The sequence below is a fragment of the Halichoerus grypus genome, chromosome 10 (genome assembly GCF_964656455.1).
Source record: "Halichoerus grypus chromosome 10, mHalGry1.hap1.1, whole genome shotgun sequence".
Lineage (NCBI taxonomy): Eukaryota > Metazoa > Chordata > Mammalia > Carnivora > Phocidae > Halichoerus > Halichoerus grypus.
The window spans coordinates 98,023,177-98,048,655 of record NC_135721.1 but is presented as its reverse complement, the minus strand read 5'-3'; the positions used below and the strand labels follow the sequence as shown (position 1 = coordinate 98,048,655).

General features: G+C 40.8%; 1 protein-coding gene across 3 annotated transcripts in view; it reads right to left on the bottom strand.

Annotated features, from left to right (window-relative positions):
* The window catches only part of KIF16B (kinesin family member 16B), a 297,963-nt gene that overhangs the window by 45,457 nt on the left and 227,027 nt on the right, over window positions 1–25,479 (bottom strand). For all 3 annotated transcript variants that reach the window (XM_078056901.1, XM_078056903.1, XM_078056902.1), the window contains one exon: window positions 16,642–16,731. In XM_078056901.1, coding sequence (XP_077913027.1) covers window positions 16,642–16,731 — 90 coding nt within the window. The remainder of the gene's footprint in view (window positions 1–16,641; window positions 16,732–25,479) is intronic.

Sequence of the window (25,479 nt, the reverse complement as noted above, 5' to 3'; positions counted from 1 at the left end):
AAGAGGCCTAAACTTCTCTCTACAAGTACAAAGTCACTGCCTCATTTATTTTAAAACAGACAGCAAAAGCAATCCTCTGTAGGTTTCATTTCTGGATTGTGAATTAATTAAATGGTCCAGATAATTTTTAAAAAGGATAATTTACCAAGATCAACAGAGCCATTGATCAGGATAAAGTACCTGGAGAGCCAAAATAAGCAAACAAAGAAATGGACAAAAAAGAAACAAACAAAAAAGAGAAACTCTTCCATTGTGCTGAAAGTGTTGTTGTCTGAAAAGTAGTATTTCCAACAAATTAAGAATACAGGAAAGGGCTAAGGGGGAGATTCCAAACTGTCCCTGACTTTTCCACTCATGTCCAACATATATCAACATCTTTTGTTTGCTTGCTTGGTTTCTCATGTTAAACAGAAATTTTTAAATAAGATATATTATCTGAACATTTTCATTTCTTCTCAAGTTCTTTATATTCATAAATTTTCATTTTTATTGCCTCATTTTTTAATCTAGCAGATGGTCTAGATTTGATTTCCATGAGAAATGTTGTCAGGAACAGTGAATGGCAATCTGTAGGTAGAGGAGAGACTCCTCTGATTTCCTTTGTAACCTGTGACAAAGGAAATACAGTGGCCTACATTTCTAAAAATCACAGTTCCTTAAGTCCTATATTCCTTACAATAACTAAATTCTAGAGGGACTCAGATAAACAGTTCTGACTCATATACAAATTATCAATATACTGGGATTCGGTAACAAGGGAAAAATAATTTTCTTTCTATAAGATTTCATTTTCCCCTTATAACTTTCACAGAGTGTCTCATGTTGAAAATACGATTCAAACAAAAATAATCTTTCTACAAACAGTAAAATGTAAGGAAACAGTTCTGGTTAAAGATGGTGGAGTTCATCTCCTTCAAAAGCACCACCAGAAACAGAAGAGATGAAAAGGAAACGCTCTCTCCAAACTAGTAAACTGCCACAGCCCCGCACCGCAGGCCAGGCGGCACCCAGGGAAAGCACTGTGGGGCTGCCGAGGGCCTTCCTTACCTCATCTCCAGACCGCGGGCACCATGAGTGATCTACCAGAGCAAACATCCAAACTCTCAGGCATTCCACTACACTGGGATTAGAGGCTAAATCTAGGGACAAGGAAAAGGCGGGGGAGACCTGCAGCAAGGAGGAAGGTGAGTAGGGGCTGTGGGGGGAAGAACCTGGAGAAGCTCATAGTGTTGGAGGGAAAAAAAGGTCTGAGGGCAAGCATTTGACCCTCCAGTGACCCCACAGCCCTCGTGAACACCAGAAAATAAGAGAACAAGTGTCTCGAAGCAAAGGAAAAAACTGGTGGAAAGAAATTCAGAAAAATTTCAGGCAGTTTCGGTAAGTAGTAGGTTGCTGTCTTCATCATCCCCAATATTTGTCCCCTCTTTGCCCTCGTGATACACCAGTGTTTCCCTTAATAATTAGTCCACTTCACTTAAAGATGAGAAATAAGGGGTGCCTGGGTGGCTCAGTCAGTTAAGGGTCTGCCTTTGGCTCAGGTCATGATCCCAGGGTCCCGGGATCAAGCCCCGCATCAGGCTCCCTGCTCAGTGGAAAGTCTGCTTCTCCCTCTGCCCTGCACCACCCTCCCCCACCACTTGTGCTCTCTCTCTCTCTCTCAAATAAATAAATAAAACCTTTTTTTTTTTTTTAAAGGAGAAATAATTAGGGGCATCTGGGTGGCTCAGTCTGTTGAGCACCCAACTTTTATTTTCAGCTCAGGTCATGATCTCGGGGTTGTGAGACTGAGTCCCATGTCAGGCTTTGTGCTCAGAGCAGAGTCTGCTTGAGATTCTCTCTCTCCCTCTGCCCCTCCCCCAGCTCTCCCAAATAAATAAGTAAATAAATAAATCAAATTTAAAAGGGGATGAAATAATCAGAAGGAACTCAAACTAGAACTATGACTGGAGTGAGAAGAGGATGAGTAAAACATAAGCAAAGGCAGATAAAGAACACACACCACACGAAAAACTGGCCCCAGACAGCCAGGAAGAACTCAGACAAGAAGTTACCGACGGTCTTACAGGAACCACAAAAATCATCTCCAAAGAAAAGTCCAAAGAAGTAGGTACCCAGATTGAAAAAAAAAAAGGACTACAAAGGGAAAAAGGGTGGAAAAGTGAGCCAGCTCTTGGAGAAATGGCTAATTCTAGGATTGGGACAGGGAATACGTAAGCTGAGCCTGAAGCATCTTGTAGTGCCTGAAAGGAAGTACCCAAAACAAGAGCACCATGATGGGGTGTTACGAAGGAATGCAAGCATCTCCTGAAAGAGCTCCCAAAGGCCAAAGATGGAATAATCTGAGAAACAAAACAAGGTTAGTATACAAAACTGTCACAGCCAAGAGGAGCCTAAGGAGACATAATAACTAAATGCAATTGTGGTATCCTGGATGGGATTCTGGAACAAAAAAGGGACATTAGGTAAAAACTAAAGAAATCTCAAAAATATAGATGTTAATAATGATGTATCAATATTAGTATTAGTTCACTCGTTGTGACACATGTACTATACTCATGTAAGTTGTTAATAATAGGGGAAGCCGTGGGTGAGAACTAATAGAACTATTGGAACAGAACTTCTGGTTTCTGATGTGGTATGTTAGAAGCCTGGAAGCCATCATCCTTGCCCTCACAACAAGAAAAAGGCTGAACAGACTAGTTGTTGAAAGCCTCAACAACTCTTCTTAGATCCATCCGAGAATTGGGGTTATGGGCAAACTGATGTCCCCAAACTGGGGAGACAAGTGGGCGGAGACAGAATCACAGCCTAGTGACACAGAAGCCTACATTGGAGCCAGGAGAGTCAGGAACACTTTCAACTGTAATCGGTGAGTTACTGGAGGCTCAGTGCAGAGTGGTGTTGGTGTTACAAGCTCGGTGTATGTGTAGGGTCTGCATACTTCTGTTAGTTTTACCTCCACACCCATGTTCTCATTGTGAGATGGGAGAAAAGTCTGCTACTTTCTGGCAGGAGAGAAAAAGTAACCATTTTGAAATACACCCAAAGCTCTCTGTTCTCCATAACCAGGCCTGCTCTCAAGGGAAACTCTTTTGCTGGAATCTAACCATACCTTGGGTAACAAAAGTCTGTCTAACCTAGAGAAAGTGGAATGCCCAACAGCAGGCTCACTGGAAGAGGAAACCTGATCAAAGGCCTACAGGGCCTTCCACTCCTGCCACACCTCACCACCACATCAGGAGGGCTCCTGCACAACAACGGATTACAGATGAAGAACGGCAAGCCTCAGGCTCTACTGAAGAAGTCTCTAGGAAAACCCAAAGGGTTTCCTCTCTAGGGGAGACCCAACCAAGGACACTGGGGGGAAGGCTGGCCTCTGACACCGCAGCTACAGCAAACTGCAAACACCACCTGCATCCTAGCCCATGAACCTAGAGCCTCACACTAAAGGCCCATCTACCTCAATCCCTTTTACCCAATACACCATGTCTGGCTTTCAGCAAAAACTTAACAAGACATGCTGAAAGGCAAAAAACAGCATCTAAACTATTCTAAAATAAAGAAAGTTGACTGAACAATCAGTACAACCACATCTCCCATCCCCACTCCTCCCTTACCCTCCCTACCCCCAACGTGCTAAAACTAAAAAAAAAAAAAATTAATTGGAATGAAAGCCCCAGTAGAAGAAACAGAAGTAGAATAAATATAATGAAAACACAGGGACGCCTGGGTGGCTCAGTCGGTTAAGCGTCTGCCTTCGGCTCAGGTCATGATCCCAGTGTCCTGGGATCAAGTCCCACATTGGGCTCCCTGCTCATCGGGGAGCCTGCTTCTCCCTCTGCCTGCTGCTTCCCCAGCTTGTGCTCTCTCTCTGACAAATAAATAAATAAAATCTTAAAAAAAAAAAACAAAACAGATGAGCACAAAGTATATAAAGAAAATGACACAAAATGAAATGTGCTAAGGGAAAGGGAACGTGACCCACAAGTTTAGACCTAACTAAGGTGACTTTCAAGTGTGCAGGCCACAGAGAGACATTCTCAAGCACATAAGAATGCAAGTAAAACATATCAAAGGGCATCTTTTCCAAAACGTACTGGATGATCAAAAATAACCAACCAAGACACAGCACAATATAAAGATCTCAGGAATGAGGAAATGATGGTAAAGTAAATATTGTCTCTATTTAAAATCACAACCAACAGGGAAATATATTTGGCTAAGGTGTAAAAGAATGTGAACGCTATATATCTTGACAATGTAAAAAAGATAATATAAAATGACTTTTAAAATTTGGGAGACGGGAGTTAAAGTGTGCTAATTTGTCTTTGTAACAACAGTCAACTGATGGATGTGAGAGTGATCTGGCTGGGACATCTGTCACCCCACTGATCACCAGGGTTGATTCAGCTGACCTGGCTGGCTAGGCAGGTGTCCCCTTCCTCCCTCACCACTCCACGTGCATCCCTCCCCCTGGAAGCTGCCCGCTTGGTCACTCAGTCATAGAGGATGACATTCCCCAACAGAGGAAGACTGTTCTTTGGTCAAGGGTACATGAGTAGCTGCGCTCCCCTGCTAGAACCTCCAAACAGGTGCTCAAGTCAATCGATTGTTCATAAAACGGAAACACAACTGATAATTTGTAAAATGGAAACACATTTGAAAACTAGCAGCTCACATTCTTATGTTTGTTTATAATCCTTTTGCTTAAAGTCATATATATTTTAGAGAACTTATAACTTCTGGTAGAGCAACATTTTATTTGAAGTTCAGCAATTTCTTCAGTTTTATTTCATTTTCTTTCACTTCTGACACCTTCAAGTAAAATTAAACTTAATGTTAGCAATTAAAGATAGGATATCTAGAATGAACCTAATGTTCTAAAAGTATTTCATTCTTTCTTCTTTTTCTTATTTTAATTTCTTTTTCTCAACTTACATATCCATCCTTTTATCCATGCCTATTCATTTAAGTACTTAAGATAATGTTCATTAAATAGTAACATTAATTATATTTAGAGAATGATTTGGGGTGATCTGTTGCTTTCTCGCTGTATTATGTGAAATTTTTATAAATGAGCATACATCATCTTTATAGAAACAATAAAAAGTGATTATTCTCTTTACAGATTTAATGGAACAGTTAAATTAACACCATATGTCTTTTTCTTTTAATAACCTGGGATTTGGGGCAGATTTCAAGTCTCAGTTCAGCATGGAGCTGCTGGTATATTCTTGAGCAATGTATAAAAACTAGTTTCTAGTTTTATCACCTGTGAAACCTGAAGGAGTTGAACGAAGACATTCAAGTTCCCTTTCAGCTCTGAAATTCTAGAACTCAAGTACCAATGATTAAAATCTCTGTATGTGGGACTTGGAAGTAGCATTTCAGGTACCATGGAGATGTTTTACCTATTCTCTTGGCTATATTGCCTTTGAGGAGTGTACTGACTTCCTGTAAAATCTTCGCAGCATTCTTATTTGAAGAAAGGCCAAGGTATGTAGAAGGAAAATAGGGCCCAATATAATAATGAAGAATGTTACTTTTAAAGAGGTTGTAGAACAGAAAAAGGACAGACACAAATGGGGACAGTATTCATGAGCAATCCCTTAAAATGGTATCTCTTCCTGCTACAGCCATTATCCCTGCAGCAGGAGTGGGAAATGATGCAAAGACATTTGAGACCTTATGGGAAAATTGTACATTAAAGTTAAAAATGATGACTAAGATCAAATAAATTGGATATTTGTGGAAGACATGGTAGGCCTGGAGAACACTGGAAGAAAACTTAACAGCCCTGTGGCCTACTTTGTATAATTACAAAATGTGATTATGCAGACTAAAACACAGGAAACAAATGAGGATAAAACAGCACATTTCTTTGACCTAAGAGAAACATTATGACAAGCTTGTTCTGTGATTCAGTAAATAAAACATATTCTAAAGACAAAAATATTGAAATAAAAGCCATTAGAAAAATGAAATCAGTAATTTTGAGGCCTACTCATTTCCAGTGAAATTTGTCTTTCCCTTCTTCAGTGACTGTGGAGCCTAAAAACCCAAGTTATTAACTTTATTCTGAACGACAAGCCTCTAATTTGTAGGCTGAACAACAGATCTACATGAAGAATTATCAACAGAGTCAGATAAGACAATTAGTAGTTGCTTATAACTAATAGCCATTTTACGGAATTATCTGTGAATCTCAGTTTTAGGAAAATGAAAGCATTGAAATCCATTCATCCATCACGCTAGCTAGCCATGTATCTATATGCATGTGTATCAGCAACATAGCATTCTCTGTTGCTTTGTAATATTTCTTAATGATCTTAATGATCTCAGAGTGAAATTTTCATCTCCAAGTTGATTTTTCCCTTTCTGATTCCTGGTGAACTGACACAGCCCAATTATCTTCAAAGACCCATCATGCTCAAATCCTGACTTCAATGTTTATTAGATTATAATAAGATAGGTTGGCCAGTCTGCTGCCATCAAGAAGACAAATGATAAGTAATGGAAAAGCTTGCTTTTATTATAAGCCTTTCTCTCTTGGCCAAGTTCACTTTTTAGGTTAGCCAGACCCTATATTAGGTCCAGGTGGCCTCGGAGGCAACAGACAAGCATAGATTTTGACAAATGGCATCGTTATTCCTTTAGATATAAATAATGGCAGCCCTTATACACAAATTTAAATGAGTGATAAAAAGTCTTGCTTATCTTTTATGATTTTATAACAATTAAGCTGCTAAAACTAGATTATAAATCACTGAAAGAAAACTGAAAACAAACTAATAAAGTGTGGAATCTTTACTAATGAAAGAAAAACATTTGACTTCTGTTACCACCTAATAAAAGTGTATTTTATTTTCATTCCTCATTTACTAGGCATTTTTTTCCTTACTCCCGTAACACTTGGCTACCTAAGTAGTACCCAATTTTTAAAGACTGTGGGGGGAAATGCCATCTGGCACTCTAATTGGTCAAATCAGCTTTAACCTATCTTTTACAAGTAGACACACCTACATGATGACCTACAGCATTTGAAACATCCACACCCTGAGGGTTTGTGGCCATAAATTTTAGCCACTCCAGCTTTTGAGAAACGCAAATAATGAAAACTCATCAAAGGGCTGCCATAATTCTCACAGCTGACTAGGTGGAAGCATTTCTGACTACTCAAAATAAGCAGCTTCCAAGGCCTTATAAGAACAGCTATCACTGAGAAATATACTCACAAACAAATAAGCAATTATCTTCCAAGTTCTGTTAGAGGCATGAAAGAGCAACTCTTCAGAACAATCTAGGGGGATTACTAAAGGAGCAATGAGCTACCTTTAGAGCCTTGCTATGATAACAAGCACACCCCCAGCATTTATGAATACCTGCTACGTGCCTCGCCCAGAGCCGGGTGCATTCGTGACTCTCCTGACACATTTGCTGAATGAGGGAGTAAGGCAGGACTCTTTGCTGGTGGCCCATGTGGAGTAACCAGCAATTACAATGAGGACATACCACTGACAGAGCTGCTATCCTGCTGTCACTGAAGTGCTAAAACTCAGCGTCATCCTAGGTTCAAAACCATCACTGGACACAGTTAAGACTGCACTGACTTGGTCATATTCGGTATAAGGATTGTAACTTTTCTGCATAAAATCTCACTCCTCCCAAAGCCAGTGTCAATCTTATTTAGGCATGAGCCAGGAAGACAGATTTGAGGACATTCATATGTGCCGCAACATTTTGAAAGTGAGAAATGTTTCAGATCTGTGAAAACTTAATATTGCATGTTTAAGAATAATTATACAGTTGGACTAACTCAAATGCTTGCATTTTCCATCTCTTATTATGACATTACTTGCCTCTTTCAGGGACTGAGGCATGGCAGGAACCTGTCACTGTCATAACATTTCACAGAAGAAACCCAGTTTCTAGTTATCCGTGGGGACTTGCTTATGTAACAGATTTTTGCGGAGAAGAGATGTTCTTCTCTTTGGTCTCATCTGGGGCACTCTGAAAACTCCCTCTTCTTGAATGAACATGGTCACGGAGAAGAAGACTCAAAACAAAGAAGGGTCTAGGAATCAGGAGACATGAACCTTGCCTACACCCCAAGTCTTGGTGTGACTTTCAACACAACTCTGGGCATTTGAGTCCTCATTTCTAAAATGAGAAACCGCGGAGTACTCAAATCTTTAAGGCGCCATGGTGTACTTATGTTTCGTAGTGTGCAAACGGGTCCAACACCCTGCTAGAGAAGTCTCCTTGCTGGCTGAAGAAGAAAGCCTGCTAGCTACTCTATGCTTCAGAGTTTTGGGTGGTCAAAGAAACAATCAACATGCTCTCACTGTCTAGGCTTAAACTCGCCTGTCATTAACTTTGACAAGATTATTGGTCCCTGGAAATTACTTTTTAGAACTGGTGACCTATAATAATGAAAAATCAACTAATGCTCCCAAGGTGGATGCAAAAGAAATGACAGGCAGCGTATTAACCAGTGGCCCGGAGAGCATCATTTGGGGAATTTGGTCCTTAACTACACACTCTTAGGCCCCAAATCAGATTTACTGAATCAGAATTTCCTAGTGTGGCACCGGTGCCCACGTATCCTGGAAAAGATTCCCAGCAAATTCTGATGCCTTTTGCTCCCAGCTCCCCTTGCCCTTGAAAGCAGTGATTTAAATACTGTTTATCTATCGGGTGGAGAATGGTGTGATGGAAACCATACAGAGAGATACCTGGGTCTCTCATAACATACTAGGTCAGGAAGCTGGCAGGCAGCGTTCTATTTTTGCCTCCAAAGCTGTCTGCTATTTAAAAATTCAAGGGGGGTGAGGGCTTGGTGCAGGTGAATTTATCTAAGGCTTACCGGATGCTCCCTGTGGCTATGGTTGGTAGCATTATAATTTGGGTGGTGAGTGGATTTGCAATTTTTATATTAAATGTGGAATGCTGGTTATAAAACTGTTGAGAATACATTTCAGTGATGGATGGTAAATAGCTGTCCAAAACAAATCCAAGGCCAATAGCCAGTTTCTTTTCTTTCCTTTTTTTTTTTTTTTTTGGTGCAGCTTTGGGGTAATTACTTGGAAAATAAAGAAGGTGAGAAATGGTTCTATCAGCACAAACTGAAAGTCCATATACAAATTAAATCACCTCTTGCCTAATCGCTTTTTTTCCCCTCCCATTGGTATTTACTGGGTACCCGGAGACTGCCAGACATGAGATAGAACAGTTGCTCTAACACAGCAATCTTTCATGTTTTACTCGAAGGCTCTGAAAATACTTTTCTCCCTGAGCTCTGTAGGGAGAAGGGAGCCCCACTGGGGATGCAGCCGATGGAGGCTGATCTCCTGTTTGACACTCAGGGACTCTAAGAGACTCACTGTGATAACTCAGTTATAATGCAGACAGGCACATGTCATGTTCCACGTGATTTATGCTCTCACCACACACAGGCATTAAAAGTTCCCTTAGCATTTATTTGGATGGTACATTTTAATACATAACATAGCCCATTTCCACGGTTCGTCCTCTGGACTCTAGGCAGACTAACACACACCTGTTGCAGAATCGCTCTTGGCCAAGATTATAAAAGGGCCCTTGATGATGGATTCCAATGCCTCACTGTTCTCAGTGTGAGAGAGTTCTCCTGAGAGGTGAGGTGCCCACTAAGCTCTGGCACTTGGAAGGGAGGGCTCCTTATTAAATGTATTAAAATAAAGTCCTCTAAGAATCAGAGTTTGGCATCTCTGAACCTCCTAGAAGGAGCAGCTCTCAATGACCTTCTCATCTTCCAGCCCTGTGTCCTACTACTTCATTAAATACGTTCAGAGCCCACTAGACCACTCATCCAGAAAGCAGGGGGCAGGGGCACTATGTCTTCACTATTCTTTCTAATGGTTGAGAGGGAACATGGTTTTCAAATAGTCTTTCTTTTCAGCTTCTTGATGAGCTATGTTTTGTTTTGATGGACTCTCAGACTATGACGTGGATCCACAGGTAAACTTCATGGACACTAGACATTAACAGTAACTCTGCCTTTTCTGTGGCGAAAAGAGAACATTTGTTTCTGAGCATTTAACTTGACTGATGTTTAAAGGGATTATACTACTGATTTTAATAGAGTAAAAAGTTTTTCATACAGATAAAAAGCACTGCAGAAATGATCTGCATGATAAAATTTCAAAGACATGCTCTCTAGCAGATGCTGCATATTACTTCATAGTCACTTTCAGTAACATATTTTATCTGAGGCTTTCACAGGCTTTTACAAACTAGCTGTGGCATTATCATTTTACAGATGTGGAATCTGAAAACACAGGGTTTAATTTGATTAAGATTCCATACAAGGTCAATGAAGGGGAGCAGAGAAAGAAAGCCAGAAGGAGCTATTATCTTGCACAATACATGTCAGTATATCAAGAGGACAAATTAATTCAAGACAAAAGGGAAACCTATTTAGAATCCAGAAGAAACTGCTAAGATTAAGGAAAATGAATAAATAAAAATAAAACAACAATTTAAAAAACCTTGAATAATGCAGCACCTCCAACGAGGGCTCAGCCTCCTCAGACAATGAATCTGAAAATAGAATGAGCAAATGTTCCCGTTATGATCCAAGATCACCTGCAGCCAATCTATTCTTCTTTAGTATTATACAGGACAAAGAATTTTGTTTCCTTTTTTTATTCTGAAATTTGTCACTGTACAAAAGCAATGGACTAAATTTTTCTTTGGTTTCTGCTTTACCCCTGCCCTCAATGCCCACGCCTGCATTTCATGGGATCTAGTGGCTCCTTGACCTTTCAATTCACTAAGTTGTTTTGTGTGTAATAACCCTAAATTTCTTCAGTTTTCTTCACAGACATACATTATAGCTAATAATCAACAACCCCTCCTTGTTTTAATTGGTTCACCACCCAAGTGTATATGAAGTATCCTTGAAGGGTCTTCAGTTGACCTCATTCTCCTGAAGGAGACATTATAGTATACAGTATATAATTAAGCAAATAAAGGTAAGTAAACAGGGAAATTAGAAGATTTAGCTGAATGATGGGTAAGGAATTTTTTTTTTTTTTTTTTTTTTTTTTGACAGAGAGAGACACAGCGAGAGAGGGAACACAAGCAGGGAGAGTGGGAGAGGGAGAAGCAGGCTCCCAGATGAGCAGGGAGTCTGACGCGGGGCTCAATCCCAGGACCCTGGGATCATGACCTGAGCCGAAGGCAGCCGCTCAACCGACTGAGCCACCCAGGCGCCCCGATGGGTAAGGAATTCTTAAAACCTTGTCACTACCAGAGGCAAGGCCCTGGGTCTCTCAGTCTCCCCAATTACTGTGTGTTCTTTTCCTAATCTTGATTTTTTGTAAATTCGTCTTTAAAGACAGTTGAGCAATTACCAAATCGCTTCACAGGGCAAGTATGCATGTGTGAATCAGAAGTCAGGTAGGTATCTTTAAGAATGTGCACATAGGAGGCGCCTGGGTGGCTCAGTCAGTTAAGCGTCGGACTCTTGATCTTGGCTCAGGTCATGATCTCAGGGTTGTAAGATCGAGCCCCGTGTCGGGCTTGTGCTGGGCACGGAGCCTACTTGAGATTCTCTCTCTCTCTCCCTCTTCCTCTGCCCCCACCACCACCCCTGCCACCCAGCTCTCTCTTTCTCAAAAAAGAGAATGTGCACAGAGAGGTAGTCACAACAGCAAGAACCTAGAAACTACCCATGAAGAGGATTCTGAAAATCCAGTTAGGTGGTATGCCAACTTTGTTTACTAGGACCACTGCTCTTGGCAAAATGATCAATCACTTGATAAATGGATAAAGTGTTGGAAGACTGGGGAAGTGATAGCTCTTTGGCGGGAGGCCGTAGCTCTAGGCTTCCCTGAGTGAGGTGACTCTTATAACTCAGCATGTCCCTGTAGGTATTCTGCTGGCAAGCAGAGCTATCTGCTTACACCTTTCTCAGGTCACTCAAAATGCTCAGGATGGCCTATGGGAGTCCTGTGAGTCTGAATGGTTAGCTGGACCCAAGAAGACCTTCTAAGGGCACTGCGAACGGTTAACTTCTGGGGGCTAGATGAAGAGAAACTTTCACATTCTATGTATACATCTTTGAATAATTTCAATCTTTTACCATAAACATGTAACTTATGATCTGGAAAAAAAAAATCACTGGAAGAAAAAAGAAAATCTCCATAAAAGGAACTGTCTCATCAAACTTCTTTAGAGATATATCCTCCAGGAAAAACAGGGCTAAAATTCAAGAAGGAAGTGTGAATGAATAGGATATAATTCAGAGTTCCAAAAGATTATAAGCTATAAAACAAACTAAAGTTTTAAGGTGAATAGAGATTCTCTATCTTGGCAAGTAATTACAAATCCTGTGTATTTTGAATTCAAGCACATTTTTTCAGCTTGATTAAAAATGTGAAACTTTGTATAACTTGGTCAATTTAGTATGTATCATTAAGAAAAAAAATCAACCATCTTGTTACCCTTGCAACTGAGAGAACAAGAGTAGTTTCCTACTTGTATAGAAATAATGACCCCAATTTGGTGAAGGAGTGAGGTAAATGAAACATGTTCCCACTTGGCTATGAAACAGTCATCTGTGAGCATAAATTTTCAGCATCCTTCTATCTGAACCTTTTGACATTCCTGAAGAAGCTCTGACTTTGACAAGTCAAGTGATTTCTAGGATGCTGTCAGGCCAAGTAGATCATCTGGAGGTAGCTGATTACTTCAGTAAGATTAACATTATACACAGAGATGGCAATAATATGAACAATAATAAGAGCAATCCTAACTGAAGACCTAATAAACATTATTGATCTCAAGTCTCCACAAACACTTAGCAAGTAAGATTATGTGAAGGTAGGCTGCACAAAAGGAAAGTCAACTTTATGTTAGAAAATAGAGCTGATATTCAACTTGACATTTAAGCTTCATCTTGAAAATGTTAAATGGGTGATGCTATTCTCCTCTCACTGGAATAAGATTTATCTAGATCTACAATGACATGTTGCTGTAATTTTACAGATCACCTTTTTTTCCTCCATTTTTATTTTTATAGTATTGTTTGGTTAGAAATAGTAAATGGGATCCAACCATCTGGGCTTCCACACTGGCTTCTGCTGACCAGTTGTGTGACAAGAGGCAAGTCTCTGGCTCCAACCACAGGAAGTCATGAATGGCAAAAGCATAACACAACACCCAGGGCGCCATCAGCACTCAGTCACTGGTGAGGAAATTAGAGTGTGGCTATTGCAAAGCTCAGTGGTGTCCCCTCAGGCTTTGTAATTAGCACAACTTCCCTTTCTAGAGGCACGGTTTGTTTTAGGATATCACCACACGGTTTCAAATCCCTATTCACATCACCTCCTCTCTTTCAAACAGATGCACACACATGCCTGTAAGTTCTTAACATTTTTTTTTGCCCTGAGAAGAAAGAAATTATAAGTCACAAAGTTGGACTCAACACGGATAAGCAATTTCCAATCTTGGGTGTCATTTAGATCGTGAGCCTGTGTTCCAGAAAAAGGTTTCTGTGAGAAGTCATACATGGATAGAACGGAAATTCCAGCTTAGTGTGAATGTGCAGACCTTCTTCAATATCATCCAGTGGTTTGCCACAGCACTCGGGATCAAACTCACGACCCTACATGATACAGTCCCCATCAACTTCCCTGCCCTCATCTCTACCACACCTGACACTTCACGGGTCTTTTTATTCTTGGAACAGGCCAGGCTTGGTCCCATTCCGGGGCCTGTGCATTTGCTGTCCCCTCTACTGAAGATAGGCTCACCCCCAGGTTTTCATGCCTGCCTCCTTTTTAACATTCAGATTTCTCCCTGCATGCCCAGCTATCATACTACACTATCACACTGCCTCGGCACTTAATGTTATCTAAAATGATCTCACTTATTAGTTTGTTTGTTTATTGCTCATTCTCTCTGCTTTGCGAGAGGAGGGAACGTGGCTGTCTTGCTTACAATGGTGTTCGGTGTGGAGCTGTTCAATACAGACTTACGACTGACCGAATGAAGGAGACCAGCTCGATTTTCCTCATTCAAAGGTCACTTAACTTTTTTCAGCAGGTATGCAATACACTCTTTCTTCCCTTGAGAAGAATTTTACGTTATGTGATTATCTATGTTCATTAATTTCACCTGCTAACAGGCAACCTCTTTGATTTACATGTTTACATCACTGTTAGCCTCAGGTATGTTTTCTTCTATTATATTTTTAAAGATCACTTCTGTTTCTTTTGAAGTTTTCTTTAAAAACACTGATTAGGGCGGGATGCCTGGGTGGCTCAGTCGGTTAAGCGTCTGCCTTCGGCTCAGGTCATGATCCCAGGGTCCTGGGATCGAGTCCCGCATCGGGCTCCCTACTCCGCGGGGAGCCTGCTTCTCCCTCTGCCTCTGTCTCTCTCTCTGTCTCTCATGAATAAATAAATAAAATCTTTAAAAAAAAAAAAAAAAAAAAACACTGATTAGGGCTGTGCATTCTTTCTTTCCAAACTCATGTCTCTCACCTCAAATTTCAACTAAAATGTCATTTCATCAGAAAGCCCAACCCTGAAACAACCCTATACTAAAATGCCCAACACCTTCTGCCCCATTACATTTTACTGATATTTTTCCTCAAAGGCATGCAGCTCACTTAAGATGGTAACTGTCACATAGCACACATACTTGTTAAGTGATAGTTATTATTTTTCCCTTGCTTATTGTCAGTCTGTCCCAAGAGGAATTGAGGATACCTAAGAGAAGACATTTTTGTTCCTGTCCACCACTCCATTATTAGAATATACTAAATTTGCCTACGTAGTATTGCCCTGAACTAATGTCACTGAAAGAATGGATATGAAATAAGTCATGGTATGAATGATACATACATACACATTTCTATCATCGGGGAATTTAGTAAGTTAATATGAAAACCTGCACATTATTAAAGTACTGGTATAGTAACTTATAATCAGGCAGGTAATGAGCTGCAAAGCTCACTTTAAAAACAAGTCACTCTATACATTAATATGTACATGATACTTACAATTTTTATTGTCAATATTAACTTGGGACATGAAGCGTAAATTGTAGAAACTTAATAACATGACTTTGATGCAGTTACTTCTGGGACTGAGCTCCCTGAGGAACACTGAACTAAAATTCATACCTGAAGCTTCTTCAGTATTTAATTGAATACTATTAATACTTAAACAACCGGATTTCAGATAATTCAATTTTACCAAAACTCAAGGAACCATCTTATTTACAAAAAGGAATTTTCTTTATATTTATATTGGATAAGAAAGAGGAGAAGGCATGGAAAGGTTAAGGAAACATTAGTTATTTAGTGTGAACTAGAAAAAAAAGTCTGACTAAATTATTTTTTAGAATATCATAAGAAACTATAAAAATAGTGCTGAAAAACAATACTTGGGTAAAGCAGGTATTAGACAGTGACTACTGACTGATTTGCAGTCAGTTCAAACCAAAATTCCCAAAGAGCTGTGCCGACACAAGGTTTCCTTTAGTTGAAATAAAAGTAAATAAATACTCGCTTGGAAAATACACATTAATTTTAGGAATACTTCTCTGCTATAAAGTATTTTATTTTATTTTTTAATTTATTTTTTTTTTAAAGATATTTTTTATTTATTTATTTGACAGAGAGAGCACAAGTAGGCAGAGTGGCAGGCAGAGGGAAAGGGAGAAGCAGGCTCTCTGCTGAGCAGGGAGCCCGATGCGGGGCTCGATCCCAGGACCCTGGGATCATGACCTGAGCTGAAGGCAGCTGCTTAACCAACTGAGCCACCCAGGCACCCCTAAAGTATTTTATTTTTTTAAGATTTATTTATTTGTGAGAGAACGAGTGAGTGTGAATGGGGCGGAGGGCAGAGAGCGAGAGAGAGAGAGAGAGAATCCTTAAGCAAACTCCCCACTGGAGCCAGATGTGGGGCTTGATCTTTACCACCCTAAGATCATGACATGACCCGAAACCCAAGAGTCAGACGTTTAACCGACTGAGCCACCTGGGCGCCCCAAGTCAAAAGTATTTTAAAAACTAGTCTTTGTCCAAAGAGGAAAAGAATAACAATGTATCAATATACTCTGGATATCTGATCAGATGCATGAAATGCCTCCTTGGTTCTAAATAATTCCATACTTATGATCTATCTCCCATCCATGTCTGATGGCAAATTTACTTTTAAGACTTAACTTCTCATTAAGTAGAAGTCTAAGTATTAATATAGTCTTTTTTAAGAAAAGAAAGGACAAATCTATATTGAGGGATTTATTACTATTTTAATAGGTCTTACAGTTTAAAAGTTGTAAATTGATTAAAATATTTATTTAAGGTTCGTTGTAAAATTTATGAAAAGGATAGAATTCATTTACCATCACTTTACTATCACTTTCAAAATCTTGGGTTCAGGAAATGTTTAAATTGTGTAGGATGGAAATGGAACAAAGAACAGAAGTTAAAAAGCTACCTTTGACAGATGAGTAATTGCAATAAAACTTGGTGACACTTACAAGCTGACACCTAAAAGCGGGGGGGAGCATTGATAATGCAATCAGCTCATTTGCTTTATAAAATAAATGTTCTTAATTGGAGATAATTATTTCATAACTTACCTCTGCATACTTTAACTTCAATGTTTTATGCATTTCTCGAAAACGACTGTAGCGCCTGAATACGGTCCATGTCTCATCTAGGACAGTAATCTATTAACCGGGAAAATCAAAATAAATCAGCATTAATTAGAGGGAAAAAATGACTAGCATTTTTTAAAAAATAATTTTAAAATTAACAAAAAGTGATTAGCATGTAAAATTTCTCCAGAACTGAAAACATTAATCTAGATGCATAAATAAGACTTAGAAATAAAAGCGTACTCTACTTAAGGATGCATCTCTGGTTCCTAAATCTACTTATAAGCAGTATGTGCCCATGTAAAATGACAGACAGATAGTTACCTCTTACTGGTTTATAAAGAGTGTCCCTTAACCCTCCACATGGGTTGAGAAAAGTAAACCCCAAAGGGTGACCTTTCTGTTATGGCACTGTGCCCATATAAAACGTCAGTGTAGGTTACCACATGCCACGATAGTGGACAGGATGGAAAAAAATAAGAGAAGGAAAAGCAGAGAAAAAAAGGAGAAAGAAAAGGAGGATGAGGAGGTGGAAGGAGAAAGAGGACAAAGAAATATGAGAAAACAAAATTTCTGTATCTCAATTATTAGTATAAAAACACACAATATATTTTGCTTCATTTTAGAGGAGGAATTCTCAACCCAACCTTTAACTGGTAGTTCAACTTACTGTTCCTGTTAAATGCGCTGACTGGTACACATGCAAAGGCCCTGAGGCACATCTGCTCACATATGAAAGTCACAGGACATTGGGAGGTTGGGAGACCCCACCAACCTTGATAATCACAGGCTAACGAGTCTCAAATTCCCATTACATTTCCCACCTTTCTTCCAAGCTCTAGACCCATGTACTCAACTTGGAGACATCATTCTTTACATGTCACATCACAAGAACTTCAAAGTCATCTTGTCTAAAACCAAACTCCACATGCTCTCTCTAGTCTCAACTCTAGTTCTTGTCTGGTGCATATCACCACACCATCCAGCAACCTCCGCCAGACAGATGCTGAAGCCATGCCTGATCCCCTCCTCCCCACCAACATAACCATAGCCCAACAGGTACTAGGTCTTGCTCCTCTGCTCTGTAAAAACTTCTTGGAGCTCTATTCTTCCATCCTCCACCACCATCATCACCATGTCACTTTGGGCCATTGGGTCTCTGATGGCCTTTACCAGGGATTCCCCCAGTTGTCTGTGTCCACATCTGCCCACTCCAATCCCTTCTCTGCACAACTGATGAGGCAGCTTTTTAAAACTTAAATCCGATCATTCCACACACACCTCCCCCATCAAGACCCCCTAGTAGTTTCATGCTGCCCATAGAAAAAGACCTAAATTTTTTATCTTAAAGGGGTACGTACGTGCACTCCAATGTTTATAGCAGCAATGTCCACAATAGCCAAACTGTGGAAAGAGCCAAGATGTCCATCGACAGATGAATGGATAAAGATGATATGGTGTGTGTGTGTGTGTCCATCGACAGATGAATGGATAAAGATGATATGGTGTGTGTGTGTGTGTGTACACACACACACACACACACACACACACACACACACACAATGGAATATTATGCAGCCATCAAAAGGAATGAGATCTTGCCATTTGCAACAACGTGGATGGAACTGGAGGGTGTTATGCTGAGCGAAATAAGTCAATCAGAGAAAGATATGTATCATATGATCTCACTGATACGAGGAATTCTTAATCTCAGGAAACAAACGGAGGGTTGCTGGAATGGTGGGGGGTGGGAGGGATGGGGTGGCTGGGTGATAGACATTGGGGAGCGTATGTGCTGTGGTGAGCGCTGTGAATTGTGCAAGACTGTTGAATCACAGATCTGTACCTCTGAAACAAATAATACCTTATATGTTAAAAAAAAAAAAAAAGAAGAAGAAGATAGCAGGAGGGGAAAATGAAGGGGGGGGAAGTCATAGGGGGAGATGAACCATGAGAGACGATGGACTCTGAAAAACAAACTGAGGGTTCTAGAGGGGAGGGGAGTGGGAGAATGGGTTAGCCTGGTGATGGGTATTAAAGAGGGCACGTTCTGCATGGAGCACTGGGTGTTATACACAGATAATGAATCATGGAACACTACATCAAAAACTAATGATGTAATGTATGGTGATTAACATAACATAATAATAAAAAAAAATTTTATCTTAAAGACCCAAATTCTAAATTTTTAACCCACTGCCTGCCCACGCCAGGGCATTTGCATGGGCCTTGTCCCCATATGGGAAATCTTATCCTGCACATTACAGCAATGCCCTTCTCAAGCACTGTAATTCAGCCTGATTTTCCCACATGGGGATCAGTAGGAGAGGAGAAGCAGTAGTGGGGAGAATACCCACATGGGTAGTTTCAGGAGGAGTGAGTCTTGAGTCTCAGCCAGTCTTGGGTTCACTCATTTCCCAAAGTGGCAAGTGAGATGATTTTAGGTCATATAAGGATATACTTTTTTTTTTTTTTTAAGAATTTTCAGCATTCTGGTTCTGTATTCATTATTTATAATGAATTTTTTAATTGTGTCAGGTTTCTTCTTATGAGTTCCCTCAAAAAAGATAGTTCTATGAGGAAAAAAAAGTAAGTCTATTTACCAAAAATATCATTAAATGAAAATAGTACAGTAGCTCAGCAGCTGTAAATTTTGAAAGCTGGTATGCAAGTCACTCAAGCTTGGAAAACACTGCTCCCGGCAGCTAAGCTGCGTGTGTGTGTGTGGGGGGGTTTCTCTCGGTTCTCTTCTCTTCAACAGACCCCACAAAGGCACCGTGACGGAGGCCACCATGGGTGTGAGTTGTGTGAGGGCTTCCTTAGGTCGAGAATGCAGCAATATACCACTTTGGCTGGACACAAACCAGGTGTAAAAGGGAAAACAGGAAGGGCCATGACACTGCCTACTTGCCAAGAGAGCCCAGAAAGTTCATGGAGCCACACTCGTGACCTGGGAGCAGTAAAATGCTGGATGCTCACAGGCGAGACCTTGCTGTGGGACTCTGAATTCCATAGAAAGTCACCAAAGACGCCTAGGACTCTCATCCATCAGATTCTCCTGTGCTCCCTGGCTCTCTTTAACTCCTAGTCAATTATCAGCAAAATACTCCAGATCCTTAGCCTCTTCTGGGAACATCCCCATCATCTTTACTCTAACTGAAGGCTGGCTCTCCCCTGAGGATCCACTGCCCCGGCAGCCCTCTCAAGTAGGGACTGTTTTCTCCCCCCACTCTTCCTCCCATCGTGCTGGGATGTAGGTAGAGATTGTTGTTCTCTGCCCAACTTTCAAACCACTGCTCCTCTCTCCATTCTAAAATCCCTCCTCTGTGAAGCTCATGCCTTCAGACCCTACACTCCACCCACCTTTCTTACAGTTTTCAACTCACCTTAGTCACTTCCCAATTCCTTGAAGGTCTTAGGTTCTGCTCAATGTCACCTGCTCCAACACTTTGGAACTCCTGCCATGAATCTTGGTCATTCCAGTAATACCCAGATGATCCCTCCAACACCCTGACCTGCTCCTTGACCTTCGCCCTGGTTCCTTCCTCACTCAACTTAGAAACCATGGGCAATCATGACAACCATTCCTTTGCATTCAACCTCAAATCTCTTTGTCCTGCTCTTGAAATTCCCTGGACCAATAACTAAACCATAACCTTGGAGAAATCCAACTGTCTACTTACTCTGGGCTTGCACCTGCCTAGCAGAATGTGAAAGAAAAACACACCACGAAGTGGACCGACTGGTCTCATTTGAAAGTCACAATCCCCACTTTCAGGTCAGCCCGGATGCCTCCCACCAGTCATATCCCATTTTCCAGTCCTATCCACTCTTCTCTTAGATAGCAGTTTTGTAAATAGTTTACCTCACCTTTCTCCTCAAGCTTTCATCACTTTTCTCCCTGTCCTCAGCTGATAACCTTAATTCCTATTTCATTGAGAAAATGAAAGAAATCAAAAGAACATTTCCCCAGGTACCCTTAATCAAGTCTCTTCATTGCCACCATCTACCCTGTACCTCCTGTTTTTCCCTGTTACCAGGCATGACATATGGATCAGTGCTCCTGTTAAAGTCAAGCCCTCTCCTTATACACTGCATTCCATCTTGCCTTCTGAAGGATACTGCAAGACGTAGTTTTCTCTTCTCTCTCCTGCACCAACACATTCTCATTCTGTATCATTCTGCACTAGATTATTCCCATCAGCACCCAAACAAGCTATTATTTCTCTCATCTTAAATTCCCACCTTGGCCTCATTGTCCTTTCTAATTACCATTCCATTTCTATCCTTCCCATCATCACAAAACTCCTTAAAAGAGTTTATTCTTGGTATTTCAATTTCTTTCTTCCCATTGTCCCTTGAATCCCCTTCAATCCACTCAGCATTCCACTCAAACTACTCCTACCAGCGTCATCAACAACCCCCATACTGCTAATGCACTGGTTAATTCTTGGTCTTGATCTTACTCCATCTATCGGCAGGATTTGATGTCCCAACAGCTCCTCCTTGTAACTTCTTTTTCATTTGGCTTCTAGGTTGCTACACCCTTACCTCAGTTTTCTCTGCTGAGATTTCTCTTCATCTCCCTGACCTCTAAACATCAAAGTATCCCAGGGCTTAGTCCTTGAACATATTTTATTTTCTACCTGCACTCACTCCTTTAATGATCTCATCCCATCTCAAAGCTTACATTTATATGCTGATGATTCCCTAGATGCTCATATCTGTCCCCCGAACCCAGACTCGTATATCCTACTGTGCCTACTTGGATGTCTAATTGCATCTCAGACTTAACATGGCTAAACTTACCAAACTTAATCTCCCAAACTCCCTCCCCTTCCTACCTCCCCATCTCAGTAAATGACAATGCCACTCTCCTACCTGTTCAATCCAAAAACACTGGCATCATCCTTGATGTTCCTCTTTCTCTCCTCTTTTCCTCTTCAAACGTGCTACATCATAAGTACGGCCTCAAGGACTTTTCACGAGATTTTTCCTCTTTCTGGAATATTCTTTTCACATGACTAGCTCCCTCACTTCCTTTAGGTCTAGGCTCAAAATCACCTTCTCACTGATACTTTCTCTGGATATACCATCTAAAATGGCACCCCCTTACCCATCTCCACACTACTTGCTCCTCTCTTCTAATTTACTGTTCTACTAGGCACTTCCTACTACCTAACATGGTATCCTGTTTTCCGTTTGCCTTCTCCACTGGAATATCAGCTCCAGGAGAGGTGGGATTTTTAGCTGGTTTTCACTGCACCTTAGAAGAGTACTTGGCACGTCACAGGCATCCTAAATGAAGAGATGGAAGAGGGAGCCCCAAGATGGACTTATCTTACAAATGCTTAGGCTCTGAGTGACAATGAGCCAGCAACACCTTTTTTCATCTCTCTGGGTAGAAGAGATGGCCTCAAGTAAAATTAGGATAAAGATACAAGGTAAGTGGAAACTTAGCTTGTAAGGCTTTGGCCTGCAGTCTTTCCCACCTTGTTTTCTCAGCTCATTCACGTCAGATCACTATTTAAAATCTCTAATTAATGAAATGGCTATTCCAAATCTACCTCATAATTTGGGGTTTCATTCCTCTTTCCACGGTGGCCCGAGAATAGTACCTTTATAAGGGATACCAATTTCTCTAACAACATGCATACACTAAATACTGGGGAGATCGTGACCTGGCTAAGTGATTTCCTGGGCAGGAGAATCAAGGGCATTGGGCACAAGCCAACAAGTCAGCAAGGAGAGGACATAGTCCCTGAGGGAGCCCCCAGAAAAGTATCCAATGCACTTCCTTCTGCTTTCTTGGTATCAGTCCCCAGTGCTTTCAGTGGCATGTGGGATGCTAAAACATGGTGGCATGCAGAGCTGAGAGGGGCCAGAGAAAGATGGCCCAATGTACAGAGGACTATCACAAGCTTTATACAGGTACTCCTTTGAATTGGGCTTAATAAGGTCAGTATAGGTGTAAGAGGGATCTCTATCTTCACTGTGTTATGCTGGTGACTCCAAGAGTCCCACTATTAATGAAAAGGAAGGGAACTTTCTGGAACCATTAACACTGTGTATATAATTTCTTCAAAATGCTAAACAATGAAGATCACTACTGGCACGTTCTGGGTAATGATTTATTTTGTTGCCGTGTATCTTACTTAATATGTCAATAAACTCAAATTAACAAACCCACATTACAGATCTGAATGACTTCTACCCTCAGTGTTTCAGTCTATAGTCTAAACCACTAAAAGTGTGATGCCTGACCAGCAGCACCAGGAACTTGTTAGAAATGCAAAGTCTGAGGTTTCACCCACACTTACTTAATCAGAAGCTCTCGGGTGTATAAGCAGCCTTGCTGTAAATCGCTGCAGTACTGCTGCTCCAAAATCAAGTCTGGTGTCCTAGTAGCCTCCCGCCCGCCCGCCCTCAAGGCCAAGGCCCTCAGCGTGGCATTCAGGGCCTTTTCCAGGCTGGCCCAACACCACCTTTCTAACGTCAGCTCCCAGTGGATCAGAAATCTCATACTTCAGACAACTTCACCCAGAAATACGGCATATTCATTGGTCTTTTGCAGAATCTTTTGAACGGCCTCCTCAGTTATATACCCTATTCTGTGACTAGAGAGCTGCCTCCCGGATGGCATCCAAACCACAATTCCTCCCTTGGCAGCTTTCTCACAGTTCTCTCCTGGAAAAATCATTCCCTCCTCCATGATTCCTTAGCATGTAGCTCATGGTTTAACCAGAGCACATATCACAGGATATCAGTTATATCATTAAAGTTATATTAATTAACCTACAGAACTGATTTTAGTTACATAAGTGCCTCTCCACCCTACAAAATTTTAAGCCTTCTGAGGGAATGAGCATTTGGCAGTAATTGGGGTAGAGGTGGAAGAACTCTAACTGTAGAAATAAACATTCATTGAGCTACTGCTATGTGTTAGGTGCCACATTAGATGTTGGCAGTTTGCTGAAAGGTGTACTTAAGATTATTTTTCTTTTCCAATTCAGGTAAGAGTTCCAGGCTTGGCCTAGATCTGTCAAAATGGCAAACAGGGCCTGCTGCCATCCTGGCTCCACATACCCTTTTCTAGTGGTGTCTTTGAGGTTCATCTGAATCACATTATTTGAATTGGTCACACAGTACGATGATCTGTTTTTTTAACTGCATTGAGAATATGGTGCCTTCTCAATATATCTGTAACACAAGTTTACAGTGACACAGAGAGATTTCTAAATTCTTCACCCTTGAGATCTTTACCTGACTCCAGGTTAAGTATAAGGACTGCAACGGCTCAGGCTTCCTATTTTATATATAAAACATTTAAATCTCCCCTTGTCTGCCAATATGCAAACAGGATGAGGACAAGGATGATGAAGCATAAAGGCCAGTCATGATCACTGCAGAAACGGGGGGGTGGGGTGTGAGGGCAAGGCAACCACATGTGTCATCTCTCCACAGGAAAACATGGAGTCAAAGTCAAGTCCCTTCTCTATAATGGAGACACCATCACCCGTGGAGGTGGGAAAAGGCACATGTGAAGTTTGGAAAACCTACATAGAAAGGGGAAATATATATCAAAATCTTATTTTTGCCCCAAATTAAAATTGGGCATGGGATGAGGTGTTGATGCAGACAGAAGGGACAGAAGATCACTACACTAAATAAATCAGGTCAAAATATTCGATTATTTTCTTCAATGTTGAGAAAGCAGGGCATCGTTACTGCATATCTTTGAGCAGCAAATTCATTACTTCTCTGTCACTGGATGGCTCTGCTGATACAAATCCATCTTTTCTGGGCCATAAAATGATCAAGTGCAACTTAAACACCATAAACATGTCCATGAGATGAACTGCATTTACTTATAAACAATTCTCTATTGAGTGCTTTCCACAAATTTATGTTATATACATATTTTGCTGGTTTGAGAATTGTCGATTTTAAGATCTGTCATCAGTATATATTCCCTTGTGTATATCTATCTGTGTAAGGAGAATCTACAATTTTTCACCCAAAGAAAAATACTCTAACTGGCTTCCTTGTAAATAGTTACTATTAGAGTTCTCTCAAACAACATTTATTTTCTAACAACATTTCGAGGAGCTGCCTAAAGTATATAAAAATTCCTTCTATTTAGTAAGTTGAATGCCAACCTAATATACACTACAAGTTTTTACACTAAAACTTTATACTAAAGTTTAATCAGATTTGTGCAAAATATGGTCTTCCGTAGCCACAGAACTGTGAACAGGTCTGAGGGAACATGAAATATAAATATTGGAATTTGTATGGTAGAAAGTATTAATATATCAGACTTAATTAAAAGCTCAGAGAACTGTTACAAATGGAACTAAACTGGAAAGAGGCCAATACCTCACTAACCACAGCCTGCCATCATCCTCTAAGTCCTTGCTCCGGTCTGCCTCTAAGATGGCCAAATCCTTAAAGGGTTTCTGATGGGCATGCTCACACTACATTTGTGGAGTCCACTGTCTATTTTCACTGGGACTGCCCATAACCTCTTCTGGTCTCTTAGCTCACCTCTTCCCTTCTGCTCACTCCGTCACAGGCCCAGGCTGGACTCCAGGTCAGTCTTCTCAGCCCTGGAGGCCCGACCCCTCACTTCCCTAGCTCCCTAGGCCTTCTAGTGGGGCCACATTAGAATAATCCCCCAAATCAGGCAGTCTGTGGTGTCAACTTTCTCTCCAGTGTGCTGCCCCCCAAAGAAAGCAGAATGTATGAAATTTATGCTATTTTGACTCAACAGAGTTACTCCTACTTGGAAATCCTTCCAAATTACATTCTTGGCAATGA